We start from the raw sequence: 27,443 nt of genomic DNA on the forward strand, positions 1-27,443 counted from the left end.
ACATCAGTCCTGCTGCTTCAGAGTCCTGGAGTGCTTCATGATCCCCAATTCCTGGAGACGGAAAGAAACTCTATTCCTGAATACACTTCAGCACCTGATCCTCTTTACATTCCTTAATTCTTATGCGAAGAGAGTTAATCTGATACGGCAATTCCTGTAACCAGTAGAGAACCAAATCCAATTCCGACAAATCTCCTAGACACAGAGCATGTATAGTATATATAAAATGGGTAGCCTATAATAACTGGAAAAAGCAATATTGTCGAACTGAATTTGCTACATTCATCACAGAGAGTGTAGTAGAAGTAATCTAATTGAAGTCTGATCTTGAACTCAATCTTTAAATAACCATCCAACTTACTGAATGTAAATCTCAAGAGGTACCATCAGGTTTGAAAATCCTTCAAGTATATAATCTTAGGCATTTGGTCAATACTGGACATATTCAGTATAAAAGTTTGGTTTGTTAAATGGACCTTATTCAGAGATATAATATATCTGGGTTTGTAATACAACTGTAATGCAATTTCTGTATACCCTGTGCTTTTCCAAATGACTTTTTGATTTGAGAATTTACCAGGAAGGTGTACAGTTGTAGTTTTGTACTGACAAGAATACAGCTCAGAACCGTGTGGCTCCAGGGGAACACGTGTGCGCTGCAGAAAATGCCAAATCAGCTTTTTGATAAGATACATCTCAATATCCATAGGCATAATATAAAAGGAAGAGAAATAGCGTTTTAAAAATAATGTAGGGGAATGTTGCATAGATGTTTCATAGGTTAGACTTGTCTCAAGGTTGTTGTCTTAGAGGAACAGGTAAAACAGACATCGGTCAAGCTAACTTCAGTTAACAGCTTTGGAAATTATGACTTGCGTATGGTGGGCAGTAACTGTAGTTTACTCTACACAGTGTGGAATCGGAGGGTCCCAGAGAAATCTGACATCTCCTTCTAAAGCCATGGAGGTTGGTGCTGTGAAAGGTCTGGTTCTTGATTTATCTGGATGGATGAGGAATTCTCAGGCTCACATCTGTTTGCTAAGAGACAGCCAGAGGAGATTGACTTCCCCTCGTAGGAGCCGTGTTTGGGGAACCTGCTGGCAGGCAAGCAGCCTGGTGAGCAAACACTGAGTTGGTGCTCAAATAGTGTTTTCTCTTGCTTTGTCTGTCAGGGCTTCGTTAGTGTGTCAGTAAAGCCCACATCACATAAAAGCTCCTCTGTGGGCTCTAGCAATGCTTATTTACTCCAAACACTTAGGATTTTTTTTTTTTCCTAAAGAAAAAAAAAAAATCAACTTTGGCAGTCATTTCACTTTCCTAATGAGCAAAGGTGAAGGTGTGAGGTGGGTTGTGCACAAAAGGCAGGGAGCTCTTCCATGCATTATTTGAAGGCTTAGGCAGTTAATTTTGAAAATCCTTTGGAAAAACGAATAATTAAGAAGCTGGTAGGTTTTTTCTCTCCTGTTGCTTTTACTAAGCCAAGGGAACAGCACGCTAGGCTGAAAGTTAAAATTGCAATGGGTAGAAGAGCTTACAATAGGTAGAAGAAATGTTTAAAAACTACAGTCATCACCTAATTTGCTCTTAATTGAGTACTGAGAACCTTCTTTCTTTAGCTATGAAAGTAAAGGAACAACATGAATGATTTTTCTCATATCTGCAACATAAATGTTTGTTTTGCATGTGTTTATATTGTGCACAAATTATATGGCAATACTTATGCATTTGCAATAAATATTGATGTTACATTTTTAGTTTCCCTGGAATTAAGTGCAAAACAATGGTCCTTATCTTAAATGTAATTGATAGTGTTCTAAAAGAATCCTTTATCTTTCAAGACTTTGCTGTTTTGTGAACTAAGAATATGAATCTGAAAAAGTGGCTTTTCTTTTGCTTTTCTAGCTGAAATAGAAATAGTGGTAGTTGTGTTTTCTGGACTGTTACTGTATGAAGGCCTCCAAATGAGGGGAGAAATGCAGTTCTTTTGTTATTTCTTTGACTATAGACAAGTTAGTTTTAACATGGTAATTACTGTAACAGTATTGGTAAAGTGCATTTCTCCTGTCACTTGGAAAAAAATATTATACTGCAATAGTCACTTTCACTGTAACATTGGGATAGTGGTTATGATTTAAATACTGTCGTGGTACAAGTGACGGAATTACTGCTTTTTGTCACTTGTTTATTTTATGTTCAGAAAAGCATTCTGTTAGTTTTTCCCTTTAGTCAGTCTGGACTACTTTACAAGTGACATTATACATATGTGCACTTATGTAAGATGCACTTAAATGTAGTTAGTTCATAGTGGAAAAGGTACACCTGTGAGAAAGGAATGTGAATGAGAACATGTAACTGTGTGTAAACATGTTTATGCAGCTGCATTTTAATGTAACTTATTATTGGAGTGGTCTTTTTAGAGAATTAAACTGCTACCACTGAAGACAAGCTATTAAAAATTCCTTCAAAACATTGAGATCTATAGATAAATGAGAAGTATAGATATTCAGTTCTTACAGATTTATTTGTAATTTTAACAAGTTTTCTTTCTGTTAGTATCTGAAAACTATTTGAGATGCTAATAAACCTGTCTTACAAACTTTCCATATTAAAGCATATTCAGAGTATTAAATTGGATTTTTTGTTTTTATGATTAATATACAACTTTGTCTTTTGTTTTAGTACTGTAAATAATTTATTTCAATGTGGGGAATTTTTTTAAACTTAATAGCTATTCAGGACTTGTGTCTTGAGTTACTGTGGAGCCTCAGATATGGATTTTGGTTCAGAATACATGTGATTTGGAAACACGCAAAGTAAGATTCTCTCTATTAGATTTTCATTGAAAAATCATTAAACTGATGTTGTTCTGTAAGCAGATGAAACAAAACAGTCTTATATTTCATAAAACTCAACCTTCACATGACCTGGTTTAAAACCTCATGATCTCAATGAAAAAAGTTAATGTTGTAGAGTGTCTTGTTTCAGTTGAAGGAAAAAAACCAAAAAAACCAACCAAACAAACAAAAGAAGTCAGTATCATACTTTCAGAGCTTTTTAAAAAAATCAATAAAGGAAATAGTTTAGAATCCTGCTGTATTCGTTTGCAATATCGTACTGAACTGACTTTAATTACACCAGGGACTGAGAGCACATTGTTCTAGGCACTTCCTGGACAATGAAAGACCCTCTTTGCCCCCAGAAATTTATTTCTGTGCTTTGACTTTCGGTGTTATTTAAGATGATGTGACCTTAAACGTCCAGTTTCCAGACTATTAAAAGAATGTGTTGGTATCTGTTTTGTTGAATGTAGCATAGGGTTTAAATTTCCCAATTACAAGCCAGAAGTCCTTTGTTTATTTAAAAAACCCAAATAGAGCACGATCAGCAATCATGTCGAACATTTCCCCTGTCTCTAGTGCTGGAGAAGACTGCTTTGTAAGGCTTAAAGATTTTTTTCAGCCTCTGTACTCGCCGAATTCTTAACCTTTCTTGGGTGTGCTCTGCGATGGATCAAGAACTGGCTGGAGGGCTGGGCCCAAAGAGTTGTGGGGAATGGAGTCAAATCCAGTTGGCGACCGATCACTAGTGGTGTTCCCCAAGGCTCAGTATTGGAGACAGTTCTGTTTAATCTCTTTATCAATGATCTGGATGAAGAGACGTTGAGTGCACCCTCAGTCAGTTTGCAGACAACACCAAGCTGGCTGGGAGTGTTGCTCTGCTGGAGGATAGGAAGGCCATACAGAGGGATCTGGACCGGCTGGATCATTGGGCTGAGGCCAATTGTATGACGTTCAACAAGGCCAAGTGCCAGGTCCTGCACTTGGGTCACAACAACCCCAGGCAGCGCTACAGGCTCGGAAGAGTGGCTCGAAAGCTGCCTGGCAGAGAGGGATCTGGGGGTGTTGATTGACAGCAGCTGAACATGAGCCAGCAGGGTGCCCAGGTAGCCAAAAAGGCCAACAGCATCCTGGCTTGTATCAGGAATAGTGTGGCCAGCAGGACTAGAGAAGTGATTGTGACACTGTACTCAGCACTGGTGAGGCCCCACCTGGAATCCTGTGTTCAGTTTTGGGCCCCTTGTCATAAGAAGGATGTTGAAATATTAGAGAGAGTGCAGAGGAGGGCGATGAAGCTGGTGAGGGGTCTGGAGCAGTTGAGGGAACTGGGGCTGTTCCACCTGGAGAAAAGGAGGCTGAGGGGAGACCTTATCGCTGTCTACAAGTATCTGAAAGGAGGTTGTAGAATGGAGGGTGTTGGGCTCTTCTGAGTAGCAAGTGATAAGATGAGAGGAAATGGCCTCAAGTTGCACCAGGGAAGGTTCAGATTGAATATTAGGAAAATTGTCTTCACAGAAAGTGTTGTCAGGCATTGGAACAGGCTGCCCAGGGAAGTAGTGGAGTCCCCATCCCTGGAGGTGTTTAAAAGGTGTTTAGACAAGGTTCTTAGTGACATGGTTTAGTACCAGAGTTAGGTTAGGTTATGGTTGGACTCAGTGATCTTAAGGGTCTCTTCCAACTGAAATGATTCTATGATTCTATACCAATTATGATGGATTTTGTGATGAAGTCTGGATGAGTGGAAGCTGGAGAAGGACAGCCAGTTCATGACATCTATTGATCAGACAATGTTTGATTTTCATGGAGCTAGCAGTCTGAAAATGGAAAGAACAGTATTTTAGGCTTCCGCTGTATGTATATGATAATACCAAACCAGTTTTGCTTATATTATGAGCTATATTTATATGAAGATCTGTCTCCTCTAACCACTGGAGGGGGGGGGAAAAAAGTGTATAGAAAAATGCCAATGTAAGAGGATGTGAGTTTTTACCTTTGATACCTTGTATTTCATTCACTTCATCCTGTACCTCAAAGAAATAAACCCACAGTTCTAAGCACAGGTTTTTTTCATTGCTGGATGCTTTTGTTTTTATCTCTTACAATATTCTCTTTCATCTCTGGATGGGTAACAGAGGCTCTGATTTAACTCCATTATCTGTTCTGAGGCTGCCAAATGCCACTTCTGAGAGTTTCCATCTCGAGGGTGATGCCTTATGAACACAGCTGTTCAGTTTTCAGGCTCAGTTTAGGTCTAGGAGCAGACAACTCACATTTGTGTAGCCGTAGTCTTGGCCGAGTCCGTTTATGTCTTTGTGTATTTCTGCACTCAAGAGCACCATGCAGGCACTTGGATATCTGCAAAACTGTCAGGTGTGACACAATCAGTGGCAGTCTAGACCTAGAAATCTCTGATGGATCAGGCTGACTCAGTCCAATTAACTTGCTCAATACTGTGCTCCTGGCATGTCCTGCATACTGCTATAGTCTGGGATATCCCAATATGTGCCCCGTGTGCCTCTGAGTAATTAAAGTAGCTGCTGCTATCTGAGCATTACCTCAAGTGTTGCATGAAAATACACTTTAGTATGAAAAGTAGTAAATAAATAGTAGGTCCCTACCATATTTCTCCCACTGCATTGTTTGTTTTAAATGGCGTTTGGTAAATTGCCTACTGCAAGTACTGTGCTATAGCATCTAAGATGCAATAGGGAGTATTGTATCCAAGAAAAAAACACCAGTCAGGAAGTTCTGTAGGTGGATAGGAATTGTAATAAAAATTCAGTGTAACCATAATAAAATACTTGTGCCATGTACAGAACTCATTCTGTCATTTTACCCTTTAAATGGCTTTGAGAGTTCATTTTTTTTTTTTATTATAGAATTTCTGTTGCAGGTAAAATGTGTTGGTAGATCCATAGGTAGGTGGAACATCCTGGTGGGTCAAAGATGATATTAACTTAAACCAAGGCTGAATCAGTAGTGCAGATGTCCTGTGAATTCTTTGCATATATGCATTGCCAGGTGGTGGATAGAGCAGACTGTTACTCATTTATCTTCTCAAGCCTTCCACAGATCAAATGTGACATCCCTGATCTGCCTTGATGTGGTCCTTTTCCCCCTTACACCAGTTTTCCTGCACTCCATGTGCTGCAGAGCTCAGTTGTGTTTCCTAATCGCTTACAAATGAAGAAGTCAGCATTTGCCTGATATTGCTGGAGACGAACTGTGGGATAAATAGCAACATTAAAAGCTGAACGTAGTGCAGAAGGCAATGTTAAAGGGTGTACAATGGAGATTTCAAAACCAGAGGTGTGCCAGTGGGACACGGGACAATTAAGGCTCTGTGGGGATAGAGCGTAGCGTGAGGGAAAGGTTTCTCAGCACTCACAGTGCTGACTGTGCTTTTCAGATACACTGAAGGCAATAATTGACTACAAGTCTATAATTCAAATATACACTACAGTATTTAAATCCAATTTGCACAGGAATTGCTTTATGAACCAACATTATACATTCATTTTACATCATCCTTGGAAACAAAGTATCTGCAGTAAGTTGATGTGCTAAGATATTGTGACACTATTTTGTGCAGTACATGTAATTGAAGAGCTTTGATAGATTGTAATCCTTTAGATTTTTATGGTACTTTTCCTCTAATCCTTTAGATTTTTTATAATACTTTTCCTCTTAGATATGAAAGCAGTGAGGAAATATTATGTGCCTATTGTCACTTCTTTGAGGTGGTTAGCAAATACAAGTGATATAATGTCTGCAGTGAAATTATGTACAGTAATATTTACATATTTAAGAAATATTTTTGCTAGTAAATAGGTTTTTCAAGAATACGTAGAGTTTTGTGACTTTGGAAGAGTAACTTTGAGATTATTCTTGTACTGCTTTTGGGCGTATGTTATGTATTTCAGAGATTCAGGAAGTGAATACTGTATTGTGGTCCTACTTCCATTTTGAATCATGGTTTAAAGTTATCTGGCTCGTAATATTGCTGTTCCATTCAGTAAATATATCCGAGTTTCTTGTATAAGAACTGTTCCAGATCACTAGCACTGAATGGCTCTACATTGGATGGAAAGCAAGTTTTCTGTTAAAAAAATGGTGTTCTAGATAGGATGTTGATGGTGTGTAGGGGGTGGAGACGGGGCAGCTGATGCCAGTGACATTTTCCAGTTCAAGCTGAGAAAAGCAAGGAACACTTTTTGGTTTGTGGTGTTTTGTTTTGTGTTTGGGTGTGTTGTTGTTTGGGTTTGTGTGTTGGTTTTTGTTTGGTTGGTGTTTTGTTGTTTGTTTGTTCCATTTTGTTTTGTTTTTTGTTTCCCTTTCAAATTGGGGAAACAGCACACTCTCCATCCACCTGTTAAAGACCAGATCCAATGAGCAGCAAGAGTTGCCCTGTGTTTAAAAAAAAAAAAAAAAAAAAAAAAAAAAAAAAAAAAAAAAAAAAAAAATTAGGGAATTAGGGTGCATAATTCTAAGGTCACCCTGAGGGAAACTGGGCTCCAGTGTTTCCTTTGGTAAGATTTTTTTTTTGCCTTACAAAGAGTGAAGATGCTTGTAAATGAGAAATTCCTTTTGCTACAACCAGTTCAACTTCACCCTGAAATCAAAAGCCCTCTGTTTCAGCGCAGGGGCAAGAGAGATCTTCCAAAATCCCAGCTCCAGGTGGATTGTGACCTGCTTTGGCGTGGCAGGGGACTGGTTCATAAGACCAGTCCCAGGAGAATGCCAGTTCTGAGATTTGCATCTGAGATACCCAGAGCTGAGGAAAAACCAGGAGTCGCCTCCCAAAACACGAGGCTTGTGAGCATGTGAGGGTCAGTAGTTAGCATGAGCGTACCCTGGGAGAGCAGCTTGAGACCAGCCTGTGGTGTTTCCCATAGCGGTATTTTAAAAAGTTCCTTGTAGTACAGCTCTGCAAATTGAGTCAGTACAGCGTTCCCTACCTTAATACTGAGCTTGTTCTAAACCTGACGTGCTGCTTTATTCTTGGGGTCCTAGAACTGAGGGTTTAAATATCCCCAGAATTTGGCAATCTCTCTTCTTTTTCATTTTGACTTGTGACCAGGCTCTCTGCTCATGGGCTTTTCAGCTTTTTGCATTAATTGTCTATAGTAATTCAGTTTGTATTTATAAAGTCTTTTAAAAAAATATTTCTGAGGAGTATGATGAGATGTTTGGTTTTGGACTGCCAGGTCCTCAAGTACTTAGGTGTGAAGGAAGCTCAAGAAGAAGCATTTTAGGTACAAATATCTTAAAATCTGGTGGGGAAAAGCCCTAGTGGTTTTTTTGTTGTTGAAGCGTCAGCAACTTTTAGCTACGTAGAGATATTTTGTCAGAAATGCCTGACAACCAAACGATGGAGTCAGAGCTCGGGGCTGGGGGACAAGACACACCCAGATGAGGTTACACAGGAAGGCGGGTTTTGAATGTCTCCAGAGAAGGAGACTCCACAACCTCCCTGGGCAGCCTGTTCTAGTGCTCTGGTACCCTCACTGTGAAGAAGTTTCTTCTCAAATTTAAATGGAACCTCCTGTGTTCCACTTCATACCCATTGCCCCATGTCCTATCATTGGTTGTCACCGAGAAGAGCCTGGCTCCATCCTCGTGACACTCACCCTTTACGTATCTATAAACATTAATGAGGTGACCTCTCAGTCTCCTCTTCTCCAAGCTAAAGAGCCCCAGCTCCCTCAGCCTTTCCTCATAAGGGAGATGCTCCACTCCATCATCTTTGTGGCTCTGTGCTGGACTCTCTCCAGCAGTTCCCTGTCCTTCCTGAACTGAGGGGCCCACTGAACTCAGTGAAGTGAGTTTGAAAAACACTGCAAGTGACGCTAGGTTTCTGTCTTCAGTGTCCCACCTTCCCCATATCTTTTACATTTCAGCAGCGCTGGTGGTGACCTGATGCCCCGTGTACTTCCCACGTCCACTGGCGGGGAGAAGCCCAAACCCCAACCCGGCGCCCCCCGGTTGCAGCTCCAACCGAGCTGCAAAGCGCGGCTCTAATCTCCACATCAGCCTTCACCGAACCAGATCAAAGGAGGCGGGGAGCGGCCTCGGGAGCTCCCGCAGCAGCGGGGAGGAGCTGGCGGGTCCCTGGCAGCTCCCTGACCTGCCGCGGGGAGGGGCGGCCCCGCAGCAACCGCTGGGCTCGGCTCGGCTGGGCTCGGCTCAGCTCGGGGCCGTCCTTGCGGCGAGCGGCGAAGCGGGCCCGGCTCCCGGGTGGCTGCGGGCAGAGCGGGCGCGGAGGCGGGGGATACCTGGACCGAGAGGTGGGGGCTGCTCTCTCCCGATCTGCGCCTGGGCTCTGGTGAGTGTTAAGAATGACTTTGGGTTGCTCCAAATCTGGCCGTGCGTTCCCGTAGCGTGTCTTAGGTTACAGGTGAAACAACCCAGGCTTTCAGGACACGTTAAGATGTAGGTTTAAGCGAGACTATTGTGTACCTTCAGTTTATTTACACTAAAACGCTGCTTTGTAATGCAAGTAGACTTCTGGGCTTGTAAAAGGCTACAGCTGGGTAGAAATGCCGGAGAGCTTAGAACGGGACCCTGCTGGCGCTGAAGAGCTGGTGAGAAAGAAAAACACCCCCCGACTTGAGATCCAGCTATTTCAACAGATGTGCTATTATAAAGGTGGGATCTGGGCTTTATCATTTGGCTTTCAGAGCGTGGCTCAGCAAATAGGAGATTTAAAACCAACATACACTTCAGAAATGAAGAGGGGTAAAAAAAAAAAAAAAATCAGTTCTTGCGTGTTACAGCTTTCAAAGAAAATGATTGTTGGACTGGTGTAAAACCACTTTGCTGTTTCTTCTGTAGCTAAATGCAAAGAATGCTCCGTGTTTATCAAATAGGTGTGACTGCCGACCTGCCTGATGTGCCCTGGCATTCTCACCGAGTGCTTAGCTTGTTTAATATACCGTAGTGGTAAAATTATGTTTGTGCTTCTATTAAAATATGAGGGAAAAAATGCTATAATTAGTAACAGATTCTTTAAGGATGTTCAAACATAGCTTTCAAATTTGGATGGAAAACAAAAAATGTGCTTCTAGACAGATGCTTGAGAGGTTTCTTAACCTTTTACATAGTGCTAATATATCCAGGATGATGGTAGGCATAGCTGGAGCTTTATCCTAAAGTGTATTGCTTTTGTGTCCCTTTACAGCTGTGATAATTGAATTGTTAATCCCACAGCATGATGAAATAAAAACCTGTGGAACTTTCAATACAAGTAACTCCTTTTACATCCAGAAAGAGATGTATTTTCTTTCACTCCATTACCCACCCCCACTCCCCTGCCCCGTGTAAGCAGAATTAGAGCTATTTTGGATCAGAATATTTGCAATTACAAACATTTAAATGCCTTTCTTATTGTAATGGAGAGTCGGTCAGTTGTGTAAATAAGATTTAGTGTGATGACAGTAACCCAGTTGCAAGCAGAGCTGGGGTTTTCTAACAGCTTTCCATGCTCTTAAACTGTGCTGAGGTATACCTGCTTTCCAGAACGAGGCACTTTTTTTTTCTTGTAGTATGTTCTGTTTTAATCATTTGTAACTTTATCACTTTCCAAAACTCTGAATACTTGAAGCTTTTTTTGTCTTAATATGTATTTTTCCCATTTCCCCTACATATATATGCTTAATTATTTTTTTTTAATTAAAATTTTAGGATCATACAAAACTTCTGGGAAAGGCTTTTCAGGGCTTCTTGTTGCTGTTTCTATCTATAGTTTAATTCTACTAATTATGAATTCTGACTCTTAAAAGGCTTTGTAGTTAAAACACTGCAATTGATTTATTTAGTCGAAGCCCTGCAAATGATTTCTGTAAATGCTCTGCTGTTGTTTCACTGTTTGTGCCAGGAGAAGTATGTTCAGTTTAAAAGCAAAGCAAAATCTATTTCTGAAGTTCTGGAGAATACTTTTTTTTCCTTGCCCCCATCCTTCACAGCCTTTCCCAGCTCCCTCACCCCACAGCTGTCACTGGTGGGTCAGTCTGTGTTCCAGCTTTCAGCCCTGGTTCTGTAGTGCCCATCTGTAGCATGAGCTGTGGTCGTGGCCTGGTGACATCTGGAAATTCCCTGTCACAGGAATTGCAACTCCAGAGCCAGCCTGGGACGCAGGAAATGAACTCCCAGAGTCTCAGGTTGAGGACGGGGCAGCTTCCCAGCCCCTCAGGCTGCCCAGAGGGATGGAAGAGTGAGCTGGCTTTTGAAATACTCGCTATGAAATGGAGGAGGGGAAATTTTCCCTTCTGAAAGTCTTCTCTGCTTCATAATTGTCTTCTAACTACTGCTGCATGCCACAAGTGCTTAGATTGCTGAAATTCTGCTTGTTAACTGGGAGATGTTAATTGAGAAAATGGGTTATTTATAGACTGCAGAAAATAAACTGACTGTAATGGCATTTCTCAAAAATAGGAGCTTTTCAGGGAAGACCTAGTGGTGAAGAGCTGAAATGGAAAAGCAAGAATCAGGGTATTGAGAGAAACCAAGCACCACATATGAATGCATAGGAGTAAGAGCTGGAGAATTTGAAAAATGTCTAGCTGAGAGCCAAAATGGAGATCAACAGCCTAAAACATTAAAAAGCTGTTTGACTTGCTAAAGACCATTGCAATGATGGATAACTAGACATCTCCCATAAAACCCAGTATCAAACACCAGGCACCACCTGTTACTCCTGCAAGCGCTGAGAAAAAGCAAAGATGCAAAGAATTTTGGTGATGTGAAGGAGGAGAAAACTCTCCTTGGGAGTGGCTGTGCACTGGCTGGCACAGCAAACTGAATCTGGATAGGATTTAACTGAGTTTACAGATTGAGACTGTGTAACCCATTTGCCGCATTTAAAAAGTCCATTACAATATTTCATCTGGAAGGAGACTTAATAGGTAGCACTGGGATTGTTAAATGTTGCTTCTTTCGAGACTGCATCACTTTTAGAATCCAACTGTTTTAGATGAACTTTTCACATGAAAAGACATTTTTGTTAGTTCAGACATTGTGTTCATCTCAGAACCATGATGCTTTGTAGCTGATGGGTCTGCGAGGTCCGGAAGAGCCAGACTGGTTTAGCTGAGTGCTGACTACAGCTGAAAGACTTCAGGTAACTTGCAACTGAAATTTGGGTTTTGTGCTACCTTAAATGAAAAATATAAAGCTTTATAACCAGCTTATTTTAGTGCAAGGTGCAGATTTTAGGGATTGTGGATTTTTTTTTCTTACATGGTTAAAACAGCCCTCAACACTTAGCTGTTTTCTGCCGTCTTCTAGAGATCTATAAATTATCTATACTAACATACTAGGTTATACTAGATTTCCACTACATCATTCACTCTTGAATTTGCACTTCTGTTGTTCTTGATTGCAGGCATTATGAGTCCAGATGGGATTTGTTGAACCAATGTTTCAAGTCTGTGGAGTTTTTAAAAAAAAAAAAAACTTTAAAGCAAAGAAAAAATTCTTTCACTTGCAGCCAAAGGAACAGGTGAACAGGTCTAAAAAGAACGCGCTAGTTAGAGGACACCAAATCCTACATAGTTTTAGTGTGGTACAGCATTACTTTGTTTCCTGAAGGGCTTGCAATGCAGATTGCAGATGTCTGCTGACTAAGCTGTGTTCATTGTTAGTTCCACAAATAATAGAGGGATTACTCCATAAAACTGTCATTAAGTAACATTGCCTCTACAGACTCTGGTGCTTTCCAGAGATGAGTCTTCCAAGATGTCGTTTTGAACTGCATGGGTAAAGTACTTTCCTAGCAGTTACTGTTATCAAGCGTACAATAATTAAAGATAATTCTAGTTTTCTTTCCTTGGCAGTCCAGCTGGCATAATTTCTACATAGATGTTAATGTTTGAAATATTGTGTCCAGCTAGAGAGGTGGAGACCTTAGTATGATGTATTAAGCATGTAGGCTAACACTTTTTCGAATTGTATTTAATCTTGTTATCACAGAATCACAGAATGTTAGGGATTGGAAGGGACCTCGAAAGATCATCTAGTCCAATCCCCCCTGCCGGAGCAGGAACACCCAGATGAGGTTACACAGGAAGGCGTCCAGGCGGGTTTTGTATGTCTCCAGAGAAGGAGACTCCACAACCTCCCTGGGCAGCTTGTTCCAGTGTCTTGTCACCCTCACTGAGAAGAAGTTTCTTCTCAAATTTAAGTGGAACCTCTTGTGTTCCAGCTTGAACCCATTACCCCTTGTCTTACTGTTGGTTGTCACCGAGAAGAGCCTGGCTCCATCCTCCTGACACTCACCCTTTATATATTTATAAACATTAATGAGGTCACCCCTCAGTCTCCTCCAAGCTAAAGAGCCCCAGCTCCCTCAGCCTTTCCTCATAAGGGAGATGCTCCACTCCCTTCATCATCTTTGTTGCCCTGCGCTGGACTCTCTCCAGCAGTTCCCTGTCCTTCCTGAATTGAGAGGCCCAGAACTGGACACAATATTCCAGATGAGGTCTCACCAGGCCAGAGTAGAGGGGAAGGAGGACCTAAAGTTAAGTAGGGTTGTCTGTATTAAAACCTTTATTATCCACAACTTCGTTATTCAGAATAGCTGCTAAAAAGCCTTCAGATATAAATTGGGATAAGACTGAAACCCTACCCCGTTGGAGAATATCAAATCCTAAAGCATTCTGTGGAATGCAGCAAAAATAAACTTTCAGCATCAAAAGAATTCAGTATTCTCAAAGACTGCTTTCAGAGATTCTTAGTTTTAGATTTTTTTCTTGATGAACAGGTTATTCGATTTCCCAAGTCTGTATGTTATTAAAATCTTACTGCGCTTTTACTTGTTGCATGTTAGCTGGCTCATTTGTGCATCCTCTAAAGGAAAGGTTCTCAGTTGGCTGTTTCCTTGGGTGTTGTTAATCTCTCAGTAAGTTCCCAGTCACTGCAGGTGTGGTGGAGGCGGCAAAATACAGCAGAGACATAATCTGAGAATGTGTTTTGGTGTGATAGTTGCAGATGAAGTTTTGCTACCAGTGGAGCTGCAGTCACTTGTGTAGAGCATGACACAAAGGAGGTATCATAGTACATCATTTTTAATACTCTCAAACATGAGTGAAACAAAACTCAGATAACATTAGACTTGTCAAGTGACATTGGCCATCTTACACTTGTTTAAACAAAGGAAAGGCTACCAAACCAAATGAAAATATATAGCCCAACTCATATTCTAGAGAATTGGTTTGAGTCCTCATTCTTAGCTGGAATTTAATAAGATACATAATCAGATGGGTCCCTTAAGCATGCAAAGTAGTCTTGCTTTCTTTAATAGGGCATTGAAAGAGCTTCAAGGTAAGCAGGTGCTTCCAGTGCCTTGCTCAAAGGCTCCATGAAAATAGACAGAACTCAATAGTTTCTCAAGGCTGGGGAAGACAGAAAATAATTTTTGTAGTTTGAGGTAGTTCGTGAATAGCCTGTTCAAAAGGAGAACAAAGGCAGAATTATTTCTTGTGGTACTGATGATGATGATCTGGCTTGTCTTTGAATTCACTAGTTTCTAAAGAGTCCTTCTGAAGATTGTGTTTAAACGGAAAGACATGCAGGTAGATCTTACATCTGTTGGAAGGAAAGCATTTTATCTTTGATCGTATTGAATGGAAGCTGCTGGGCTGTCTGGAACAGAAGTCATAATCTCCATGTTGGTGTGCACGAGGGGCACAGACAAACTGCGGGTCCCGAGCCCGTGTGTCTGTGCCGGGGCTGCCCGGTTTCCAGGGCTGTGAGTTCGCTTGCATATCTCCATCTGGCACATGTGCCTTGCGTGTAAACATGTGCTTTCCTTTATAAAGTGATTTGAAACGACTACTAAAAACCGTGTCGTCTTATCTCAATTGCTGCATGCTGCAGATGTCCTGGGTTTAAAGCAAAAGGATGGTGCATCTGTCTTCTTGAAGGGCTGGATATTTACGGTGTTTCTTTACCTTACTTTCAGTCATAATGGTAGTCTGCAGAACTCTAACTTGGATCCACATGCTGTGGATGTGTTGAACTAACTTAGAAATTTAACAGCATCTGTTCCAACCCAGCGGTGTTTCACATTGCTAATGTGTCTCTTCAGACTGAAACAAAGTTTAACTAGCCACTTGAATTTACTCTCTGCTCAGCAGAAAGTTCTCCATGGGCTTGACTTGCCTGGGCCAGGGGAGGGGGTACCCGGCAGGAATGTGTGGAATTGGAGGCTGGAAAAAAATATGCTTGTCAAGCAGCATATTCTCCTGTTCTGAGTGGTTATCTAAACGAAAGTGACTTCTCAGGGCATCTGGCTCTGCACATGATCTAGAACAAATAGCAGAGGATTAATTTTTGTTTCAGAAGTGAAGGATTTAGCTATGTCTAGGGGAGATGCTGTGCGGGGGGGCTGCCGGGGGTAGCATTCCACTCGGCAAAGCACTTTCTGCTCAGAATTAGCATTCAGGCAATTAAATAGCTCAGCTGGCTGGGCAGGCTTAGCTCTCTGAGCACTCAGCAAAGCTATCGGGGAAGAAAACGAGTTAGAAACTTCCTCACTTATCTCTCTTAATCTGTATGTTGTGTCTTTCTGCAAAGTTCAGTGTCTGTAATGCAAGCCTTGAAATTTGGACCGGGAATGTTGTTGCTGAAGTTCAGTATTAAAAAGGTAACATTAGGTTAGCCAAAGCAGGGTCTGTTTTTTAAGCAAGTGTTGATTTATTCTTCTAAATAGTACATAATTAGTGTTCTTTCTTCCTCTTTCTCCTCCTCCCTGCCCCCACTGTGTAACTTGGGAAGCATTCTTATCTAAGGGTGATATTTGACCTTTCATGTTATTTATCAAAATAATCATCTCCAGCTTATTTTCAAATCTTATTAAAGCACAATTATAGTTAACATGGGGGAAACTGGCTGCTGCAAGCACCTCAGATGAGTTTTGATTTTGAGCCAAGCTTCTCAGTCACCTTTCCAGTGTTAATAGTTTTCACTTATTTATATTTTGCTTGAAAAAGACAAGACTTTAGAAGAAAGTCTTCCTTTATTTATGGCACAGGGTATTTCTTTGCTGCCTTTGGAATATATGCCACTCAGAAGCCTGAGCTTCTCAATCAGCAGTAATTGAGTCTTGGAATTATTTTTTTTAAGCTTGGGAAAAACTTGTGGTTGTATTCTATCTTTTTAATATTTTGTAACAGTTCATTTTGAGCGTCTGCTGAAGACCTAGTCTACAATCCAGAAATTCTGACGCATTTGCTGAAGTGTCTTGATTTACTTAAATAAAACATTCTAAAATAATTTCTTAAAAAATACCAATATGCCTCATTTTCAGTAGAAATTGGACATAAGAAAGGAGGTTACTGAATCCAGTACATTAACGATTATTAAACAATCTCTACTATATTGTCATGTTACGTGCTTGCTTTCAAAGCACACAGGCAAATTGCAGTGCAAGGTGTGGATGGTTGCATTGTGTGTGCCAGAATCCATTTTCATAATTAGTGGCTATTACTTAATCTTGTGCAAAATGATCTTGTTCTGGTGAATCTGAACCATTGTTTGTAGATGTGCCCCAGAGAGTGTCAAATGTTTATTCATTTTACTTATATTTTGGTTTGGTCACCAAGCATTTACATAACTTCACTCTTAACCTTTTGTTGAACAAATGGAATTCCTTCAAAACACTCCTGGCAGTGGCGTGTGACTCCTTTTATTTCTCTGTGTTGTGAAAGATGAAGACGAGAGAGGAGCTGTATTCATTTTAATCTAAACTTACTTCTGAGCATCTGGAAACACTGCAGCTCTGTAAACTTTGCTCTGTTTGTTTCTTCAGGAACATCACAGATCTATCGAGAACTTGGAGCATGGCTATGAGCAACGTCAATGACTCTGTGGCTCTGAGCAATGGCAGCATCTTGTCAGATGCTACCGGCCCAGGTATCGTTGCAGCTAATGACGGAGATGTCGCAGTCCAGCAGCTCCCATCCAAGGAAACACTAAGAACGAAAGCGAGTCCCAATGGCTGCCTGCAACTCAATGGTACAATCAAACCATCTTTTCTGCCTTTAGACAACCAAAGAACTCAGCAGATGTTATCGCAATGCTGCCACCCTTGTCCATACCATCATTCTTTAAGTAGCCATAATAACAAGCAGGAATGTCCTTCAGTGGTTGGCAGCTCAGCACCATCCCCTATGACTTCGTGCTGCATGCAGCCACATACTGAATATTCAGCTTCTCTTTGCCAAAAACACACCCCCGTATATCAGCCTGCCTGCTGTCTTCAGCCCTCCCCATCCTTCTGCCTTCACCATCAGTGGCCTGACCATTTTCAGCATCAGCCTGTGCAGCAACATGTAGCCAGGATAAGGTAAGTGGATTGCATTGTTTGATAGGTTTTTATATGGGTAACCTTTTCCATAATTCTGTCATTTTCTTACAAAAGCAGAAGATCTCTAAGGAAGATGAACCAAATTTCTTCCCCAGTGTTTTTGCAAGTTAGTGTTTGGTACATTACCAACTTACTGTTTTTCAGAAGAAACCAAGTCAGGAAACTCATTTTGCTGGGCTACATGAATATTCCTGTAGTGAATTAGTTCTTTCAGGTGAAAAAAAAAGGCTGTTTTTTCTTCTTCTTGGGGATTGTTTAGAAGCTCATTAACTCTTTTACAAGACACAGTGTACACCTATATTGTGTGAAACAAACACTGAAAAAACTGGTATGTCTGCATAGTCTAATCAAACCCCATATTTCCTCAAAAAGATGCGTTGAAAAGTACTTTAAACAATTGTATTCAGAAGTGTACTGAGTGGATTTCTTTCTCAGGTCAGCTGGTTCAGTGAGATGCCCCCTTTTCAGCATATGTGTCTGCTAAACTTCAAGGCTGTGCTCAGATTGAGAAATTTTAGATAGTTCCAGGTTTTAGTCCTTTCTGTCCTCCACTTCATATGAACTTGTCTCTTTTTATCAGTTACCTTTGGAGTTCAGTGACAGTAGTCCCAACTACAAGGAGCAACAATCACAAGGAAAATCTTCTACAGCCTGCTGGTCCTGGGCAAGATCAGTCAGTCCAAGAGGCAATTTCTAAAAGTCAAATGTCCCTTTGCAGTAAGACACTTCTAAGCTTTTATGCAAGGTTATTTATTTCAGAGTTGCAGCTGAGCCAAACTGGATGAATTTTTACTGGAGTAATAAAAAGCTACACTTCTCCCTGTCGTCCAACATCTGCATCCTTGCTCGAAAACTTGGAGCTACAAGTATTTCTCAGTCAGTTATTACGATTTTGTCGTGATGAAATGTATGAACTAATTTTAAACTTCTGAGAATATCAGACTGGGATAAACATGTAATGTGGAAAAAGACACAGTGAATAAAACTTTTTTTCTTAAGGTGAAAGCAGACGAAAATAAGGTTAATAATACAAAGTAAAAATTTGGTTTCCTCTGCCAGGTATTACTTTTACAAATGGAAAAAAATCTTAGTTCTTGAAACTGCTTACAATCAGACATGTTTTTTCCACCCCATACTTGTTTAAATGTTAAGTAAAGATGAAAACTTTTCTATAATTTTATATGCAAAGGTATGCAGGAGTTTGAGCCCTTACAGAATCGGTCAGTCATAATTTTCAAACTGTCAAAATGGGGGCACTAATTTCACTGTTTTTCTCCCTGTGTAGGAGCACTGTTAAACTTCATCTGTATTCCATAGCCTTGAGGAAGGGAACAAATGTGATCCATAATCTCTGTTTCTGTTCTTAGCCTAGAAAAAAAACAGTGAAAAGTTCTTCCAGATATGGTAAAATAATGTTTTCCATAGCACTTCACAAATATGAAGACTTTGTTTGAACTGCTCTGATTGGGATCTTGAGTCGAGATGCTTTTTTTTTTTTGTTTTACACTTCCTCACTATGGTGTACATAAATTATAAATAATGATTTATGGTAAATGTTTGTCTTTTAGCAGTCAAGGATACAATCTGACCTTTAAAGCGTCTGTACTTATTAACTCAACTATATGCATTAGCACTCCATTTGTCCCTATTAAGTGGTTACTGTTTCATTTCTGGACTTCCTTCTAGCAAAGGCAACTGAATTTTCTCAGCGAGAACGTACTTGCAGTATGTCTTGTAGGTCGGCAAGTCATATGAGTCCATCTTGTAAAAGTCACCCAGCTTCTGGCTGCTGTTACCTGTTCTTTTAGCTCTAAACATGTGGTAAATAGGATTTTGGTCCCATGCTGTGCTGGGGAAGCTGGAGTAATTGTAACGTGCTTTAACTCCTTAAACTGGCTGTGACTGTGTTAATGGCCAGTGCATACATCTGACTGTATCATTTGTGTTATTAGCATGGAACCAAGGACTTATTTTCTCTGAATATTCTATAGATCTGTTCAAAATGTTATAGTCTATACCTGGTAAAAACAGGGAACAACTGGATGCAGCCTTGCAGCTGGGTGGATACATGCCCAGGAAGAACTGAACTGTCTGATTTGTAGTTACTTTGCAGTGCTAAAGAGAATTGGTGATAAATGTGTATTCATTTTTTACATGTTCAGATAACTTTCTATACACGGAAGAGTAACACTTAGGTATGTGATATTTTTATGTGATCTTTGTTCCGCACTCTAGTTATATTTTGAGCCTGTAATCTGCACAACAGCCTCTTCTCCAGATATTTTTTGTACAAGGCTAATTGGAAATCATCCAGCTTTGTAACGTGCATGTTTTAACAGGGTTATTTAAAATGCAAGTTCTCATACAAGACATTAATTAAATTCAGTGTATATCCAAACTAGCTCTCTTTTTAGTTCTTCATATTTTTAAAAATTGTGTTAAAATACTTTTAGAGTTTTAAGTTTAAGGGGGGAAAACGTGATTAGATAGAGGTGGGTGAACACTTTGTAAACTGTATTGCTAATGCTTACAGCTCTGGGCAGGTAACCAATTGTTTCAGCATGACAGGTTTTGTCAGGTTTTGAAGCCCAAGGCTTAACATTTGTCAGTGACCTAATATTAAAGGAATGTGGCTCTGGTATATCATTGCAGATTGGAGTGTATAAAGAAGACAGATTGAAATAATGCCACACTTGTCCTGTCCTCTTAAAGCTGGTTGGATCTGGAATTTTGTAGCACATTCAGCTTTGAAGTTTAAACTAAATTACATGGAAATTTAATCTATACACCATAACTTGAATGTCTGGGCAACTGGAAATTTTTTTTTTAGATTGGTGAAAAGGCTTGTAACATAAAATATTTTGAGTGGTTGGTGGTTTACAACGTGATTGTGGCAAAAATTTATGTTGTAAAATTGGGTAAAATAGGTCAGCTGTTGGTCGTAGTGATTCTGATTATGTTTTTCTGAGGCTGGAAGATCTTAGCAAAGTTTTTGTTATTTTGTGCACATATTGATTATGTAATTCATTCAAACATGTTCATAACCTCTTTTAGTGGATGTATCCTCTCGACCTCACGAACACTCCTTGGGAATTTCCAGTCATCTCCCCATATCAGAATGCAATTGTCTCGGGATTTGATTTGCTTTCTGACAAACGGTTTCTAAGTTTACCTGTTTGGAGCATGGTATGATTGATTAGTTCTTCTTTTCAGGTACTATTGGAAGGTTTTTTCCACCCTGGCCCTTTGGAGGGCTCATGTTGAAGGTAACCCTTTTTGTCTGAAGGCACTTATGTATCTCGAGAAACCCGTGGGGCCCAGAGCCACTGGGGGTGGGTAGTTACTGCCCGTCCTTTGCTGCCATCTGCTTCTGTAATCATCAGTAACCTTCACCAAGTAGTCAGTGGAAACAAGGAAGAACCACCAAGTAAATCTGTTAATCTGAAGAAGCGGAAGAAGCGTGAAGACTGATGCTTGACAACTGGAAGCACCAAGTTAGGAGTCACTAGGGAAGTGTAAAAGTATGTGGCCCAGCAGAATGTTTAGTGGGATGAAAGGAGGATAAAATAAATAATGAAGGGTTACATATTCTGACAGATCTATACAGTAAAGAAATGTAAAACCAGAAAACTCTTAAAATCATTCCTGGTATTTTTCAAAATCTATTCTTTATATGGGAGTGTATGCATGTAAATAGGAGTAAAAGAGGAAGAATATGCAGAAACCATTCAGTAAGTGGTCTCAGGGTTGTGGAAAGCATGGGGTAACAGTGCTGTGTATGACTGTGGTCTCTGCTACCAAACTGAATTGCTTCTCTCAGACTTGTATATTAACTTTTTAATGGGAAAACCAGTTGAAAGCTACCTGTATCCTTGCTAATCCTGATGCCAACTCTTTTGGAATCTCTCATTGGTGATACAGTTTAGAAAATGTAGACTTGAAGACAAAAGGTAGGGGAGAAGAGGTCAGGGAGCTGCAGAAGCAGCGATGGTACTGCTAAGAAAATTGCTCCAAACTGCTGGTGTGTGCAGTGCTTGCACTTCTGCAACATCAGACCAATAAATCCATACAAGTACTCTTTGCTGAGGGGAGACCTGCTCTGTATCACCTACCATTATTTACATTTGAAGACTATACTGCTAATGCTTTTGGCTGAAGCAGATAAGAGAACTTCTCTGAAAAGCATCTGAATTATCTCTGATAAAAACACAGTAACAGGACACATGGGATGATCTCTCCACGATCGTGCAGTCATCTCAAGATAAAATGTGAAAATCAGTTTAAAGCCTCACAGAATCATTAGCTTGCCTAAAATTAAAGACTCCAAGGTACATGTAAATTGTTCCTCATTCCCCACCAGCCTTGTTTGGAGGTTTTAGCTCCTAAAGCTTAGTTAGTTCAACTTGCTGGATTCAAATTTTTTGCTTATTGAGACCAATTTATATTCTAAGCAAGGTGAAAAACGTAGTATTCCAGAGTCAGGAAGCTGATAAAGTGTTAATATCTTTGGACTTATTGTGCATCTTCCTTCCAGTTAGATTTAAGGCTGCGTTTGAACCGTTTTGGCATTGCAGATTTATGTGACTGTAGTGGGATTCTGGGTTCTGCTCTCTCTCAGAGTTCTGTGCCACACACTGTTTAAACAGTGTTGCAGATATACTTCAATACTTCCACTTATTAATTAATACTTTAAAAAGGAGATCTATAAAAATGAAAAAGCTGTGAAGTGAGGATAGAACATTATAGCTGCCTCTTACCCATTTTATATTTTCCTTCTAGTTACTTGGCATAAAGATTAGATCCAGAAAGAAATAAAAAGCTCTTGTTTTTTCAGAAAGCAAGGGAATGTTTGCCAAATACCAATCTTAATAACAAGACTTTGTTATGAAACAGCTCTCTGCTTGATTCCAGGAACAGGATAATTGTTATCTAGTACGTTCTACGTGGCTTGTAGAGCTGATTATATGTATACATGTGTATAAAATATTTTGAAGTATTCTCATTTCAGCAACATTAACTGTTCACCAGAACTCCTACGTGGAGTTTTTTAAACAAAGTATTTTTCCACCTATCTAAATATTTTCCAGTTTGAAGATTGTTAGCTTCTGCTGTATTTAATTCATTAAAAGATTCTTTTGTTTTCACTTTTTATATGAAATGTGCACTGATGTCTTTTGTATAATACATATGATTATATTGTGTTATAGGTTAATAAAAGACTTAGTCCCCCTAGGAAGATTAAAAATAGATATCTTTAAAAAAAAATCATTTAGGTCAGATTTTTGAAGCTTGTTCCTGAACCTTTTTATCAACTTTGAGCAACTAAAAAGCAGCTGTTACTGCCACTTCATTCAGTGTTCAGGATGTCGAGAATACCTTGATTTGTGCTGTAGATCAGGAGTTCCTGAATGCTGGTAATTTGTATGGAAACTTTACGAATTCTGGTGCTGTTCTCATTTAAGCCATTTATTCCATGCTAAAATATGAATTCTTTACCCAATGGTTTCCCATAATAAAGAGGCTGGAGGCACATGGGAGCAGCAGACTAGATGCTCCCTTTCACATCACAGCACTAGCGGCCCGGTTCCATACTTGGGATTTTAATGCAGCTGAGGAAAGGAGAGGGAATGAGTAGCAGCCTCGTGCATCCTTCTCAGTCTGAGTCCAAATGTGGGATTCCGTTGTGTACGTGTGGAGGAAAAGCTCTCCCTGGGACCAAACAAATCAAGTGGTTCTTTTTTCTCTGAAATAATTTGTCATGGCAGACAATAATTTGAGCTGTGCTTGCCCATTTTATTCATTTTTACTTTTAGTCTGACATTGTCCCCGAGTGTGATACCAAAGAGATTTATTCTGGTTATATGAATTCATTTACTTTTCCTGTGATAATTGTTGTGCATTGTCAGCTATGCAAACAACATGCTGCACTTTGTTAGTCTTGCACAGAGCTGAAAGCAAAGGGCTGACACAGACCGGAATACAAATAAAAAATGTTATTTATAATTCAGTGGCTGACCAAATTAAAAATAGCACGCCTAGAAAAATATTAAGTGAAGTTGAAAAAATACATAATTTCATTTGTTAGGCAGTCCAAGGGATGTTTGCAGGCTTTTAATTGTACTAATTAAGCTAATTAGTATTTGCCTAGACTTCAGATTACTTTGAGGCAAGCGTTTTTGCAGTAGGAAAAAGAGATGTGGAAGGTTCCTGCTCTGGTCTGAGCACAGCCGGGTACCAGCCTGGCCGTATTTTGACCTTTAGTCTCTGCCAGTTACAAACTCCAGGTTCCATGTGTGCTTGAAGATGAATTTCCTATGCCTTGTATCCCTCACCTTTCCTTGAACAACAAAGAACTAGTACTTAACCAGCAATCTGCTGGGCCTTTGAACTGCAGTCTTCAGAACACTTGAAGCTGATAACTTGAGGGAAATGGTAAAGAACATAGGTCCATCCTTTTGTGCTAAATTGACCGGAAAACTCAGCATCAGCTTTGTTCATTCTTGAAAAGGACTAATTGTTGTGTGTTTTGAGATGACTTAAACTGAGCATTTATGTACGGGTATTTAGAAAAAAAACACATGGCAGAATATCCAAAACAATGGCATTTTGTTGGAATGCTTTGACCGTGTATAGTTTTTCTCATGCACTTTTACTTAATTTAGTAGTAGGTTGTGATAAGTTTCAAATGTGAAACAAGGCAACACTAGACAACAAAGAGCAAAAGTCTAAACTAAATGTGGCCAGTAACCTGATTTTCAGCGCTCTTAGATTGGATTTGAGAGATTTGGGCATTCCTACTTCTGAAAAGTTTTCAGTCTTCCTTATGATATGGGGAAAGTGCAGAATGAGGAACATTGACTTTGGAAAACTCGTTGTAAGTTGCCTTAATTCTCTTTGTCTCTAGTTCCTTCCCAAATCACTTTTCAGTCCTCTCTGATATTTCAATGTTGTCTTAATCCTCTAATAAGTAATAGTTGATGTGCATGCTTTTAAGTAGACAGTGGTGCTTGAAGAGTAAAACAAAACAAACAAAAAACAAACCCCAATAAAAAAACCCCAAACAAATAAACCCCCAAACAAATGCAATGCAAAAGGGAAATGCCAAATTGCACAGGTGCCCTCTGTATTATTTTTGCTGTACTAACATTGCTATGAGACATCTGCCCAGGATATCTGCTGAATAAAGAAATCTCTTGAAGCCTTGACTATCAACGCAAAACAGAAATGAGATGGTACTTCTAACAGATCAGTACAGGGAAGGGAAGTTACAGGTAGAAATCTTGATCATAATTCAGAAAGCCTGGCCCCTCTACTTGGAAATTATTTTTTTTTTTTTTTTAAAGAAATCATAAATAGATGCATTTACAGGACTAGAAAAGCTTACATGCATAATTTCTCTCACTTTTCCAGTGTTTTCTGTGATGTTAATGAGAGAGCTTTCTGCAAAATTCTTGTGTTGCGTTTCCCTTTTTTAGGATGTTTAGTTCATTCAGTCAAGTGGATGAACTTTTGCTAACTTCTTGCTGAACAGTTTTGATTATATTAAATCTGGTTTACAGTCTGCTTAATCTTGCAGTGGTTTTTTGGTGCCTTAGCTGCAGTACTGAAAACCTTTAAATGTTCAGTAAATATTCTCTTTTTATCTTGCTCCTTACTGAGCAAACGAAACAAATATACAGTTTTTCATCTGTGTCAGCATAAGCTAAAGAGCCTGCTTTGTGTAATTACTTACTAAATCCTTTTAAATCTCTTACGTTGAATGTAAACTTGGCTTATAACATTTAAAAATTATGACATTCTATATGGCTAAATTCAGACACTGGAACAGCAGCTCAACACTGTAATATATGTTTGAAGTGAAATAGTTTGCTAAATTGAGAAAAAAAATTGCTTAAGTAACAGTATTTTCATTTGCTGCAAGAGATGAAAAATGTAGAAAGATAAAAACTAGCATTTGTCCCTATAGTTGGTCTAGTAATTCTGAAAAAAATTGCGTGGGCTTGTAGCCTGTCTTCAAAAAAGCTCTTTGGTCAAAGGAGGTTTTCTGAGAGCAAAAATGAATCCCCCAGTGACTTACGTTCCCAATTTCTTACATCTGCACAGGAAGGAAGACTGAAGCGTGTACCAGTTGAAGTGCGATATATGACAGTCTGAAGTCTCCCTACTCCAGAGTCAAACTTACATATGCTTAACGTCAGTCATTGATGCCTATGCGAACATGGATTTCAGCCTATGTAGAGAAATACTTTGATTAAAAATAGGTGCTCTGGTACATCTCTTTCATTCTCTCTGGTATCATGGGATGGAGTTTTTCTTGCGTGTATGTTGTGATTTCTTGGGTCACATTAATTTCCTGTCTGTCAGGGAAATACAAGATGTGGCCATGACCTTGTGTTGCTCCACTCAACTGGGAAGTGTAATAAAAACAGCTTTGAAATAAAATATTTCTAAGGAAGGAACTTTTTGCCAGTAAAAATGCTGAAACTACTCTAGTAATCATTTAAATCCCAGAACATATCTATTAATTTCACTGTAATTACTGAAGAAAAAAGACTAATGGTTTTAGACTTGTGAAGGTTCTTGAAATAATATTAGTCTGCTCCAAATTAGCTGTTGGCTTCTTTTCAAATAATGATTCATGGTGGTATTTTACTAAGCCTTTTTTATTGTCTTGAATAGTTCAGAACTTTTGTTTAACTTGCCAAACAGTATTATATGTGGTGCTGCCCTTAGTGCTTTAGAAGTTAAAGGAATATATATATATAGCTTTAATTAAACCTTTTGAAGAAGAATATACTTTAAATTATGTATAAACTTTGCCATTTAAAGCTAGGACAATCCAGTCTAAGTATGTTTGCTGGCAATTTTCTTATTGACAGTTTGAGAACTGTGTTTAAAAGTGGCTACGCTCATTGGAGAAAAGTTTAGGGAAAGAAGAATGCAAGAAAAATTGAGTGAAGTAGCAGTTAGTTTCAGATCATCCTGATAATCTAGACATAAAACCATTTTGGATTGTTCCGTGACATTTTATGTGGGAGACAACAATAAAAGTCTTTGCATTTTTCTTGTTTTCAATAAAACCTTAAAAAAAGCAACTTTTCAGAAAACTGAATTCTCTGTCATCTTTAAGGCATCCTTTTGCTTCGAGTTGTGCTGTTCTGCCTGTATAGGTGTAAATAAGTAAAGCTAAGTGCAGACAAATACAATAAACACTGCCTGTTTAAAACACATCTTGAGAGAGTTCATGATTAGTATCAAAGAAAACTCTACACATCATAGCTAAAAATTAAATTGAGAGGCTGGTAAAAAGCTTTTTGGCAACTTAATCTGTTGGATTTGGTTTTGAGTGATTGTTAAAATGATAAAGCACGTAGGTGTTATACCTGATATAGCAGCAAAAGCTAGCTTGATATTTAAGAGCAATTCAAATTGTTCTCATGGGTCAATGACATTCTGAAAACATGAGGATTTTCTTCCTCTGACGGGATATAGTTTGTATTGTATGTTCTGATGGAAGGTGTACAATATGATGCATATCTCATTCTATCCTGCAGGGATTTAGCTTATCCTTGAGTGTAATAATGACAAAAAGCTATGTTTTATCGCTTCTTGTAACCAGATCTATTAACAAAGGGAATAGCTTCCCTCTGGCAAAGTCAAGCATTGAGGTTAAACACCTCATAATCCTTGGACAGGGGAGTCTTTATATTGATTTTTTTCCGCCCCCCCCCCCCCCCCCAGTAAGCACAGCTATTTCTTGTAACAACATTTTTGACTCAAGTGGATCTTTAAGTGAAAGGCAAGAGGGCAAAACTAGTTTTTCTGCTATTGGCTTTTTAATGATTATTTTTTTGGTATCGCTATGTTTAGACACCTGTGGTATATGAGGTGCTTCAGAAATAAGGTAGTTTGTGTCCTAAAGGGTACATTACGTAACAAATATGTTATGTGTTTATATGGATGTGATGTTATTTGTATCAAGAGAAAGAATACATCCTTTTTATGAATACCTGCATGAAGAAAGAAGAATTAAGATTCTGTGAAACAGTTGGTGTTTGTCCATGCTGCCAGAACTCAGCAGTGTTACAGATCTACTGCAACATCCACAATTTTCATGGACTCTGGATCGCATTCTGCTGGAGCCTTTGTCACGATTGCTTCTGCTGCTCTTTTCTGCAGTATTATTAGTGATCATTTACAGCCCTGTAACTGCTACTACTTTATGATAAATAGCTGTAAGC

General features: G+C 39.4%; 1 protein-coding gene across 3 annotated transcripts in view; it reads left to right on the top strand.

Moving 5' to 3' along the window:
- The window catches only part of DISP1 (dispatched RND transporter family member 1), a 91,066-nt gene that overhangs the window by 42,025 nt on the left and 21,598 nt on the right, over window positions 1-27,443 (top strand). For 2 of the 3 annotated variants that reach the window (XM_065631371.1, XM_065631370.1), the window contains exon 2: window positions 16,645-17,181. In XM_065631371.1, the coding sequence (XP_065487443.1) occupies window positions 16,676-17,181 (506 nt within the window). In that variant the 5' untranslated portion in view covers window positions 16,645-16,675. Of the gene's footprint in view, window positions 1-9,063; window positions 9,163-16,644; window positions 17,182-27,443 lie in introns of those variants that run through there. The other variant, XM_065631372.1, reaches the window with a different exon arrangement.

This window comes from Caloenas nicobarica, chromosome 3 (assembly GCF_036013445.1).
Source record: "Caloenas nicobarica isolate bCalNic1 chromosome 3, bCalNic1.hap1, whole genome shotgun sequence".
Lineage (NCBI taxonomy): Eukaryota > Metazoa > Chordata > Aves > Columbiformes > Columbidae > Caloenas > Caloenas nicobarica.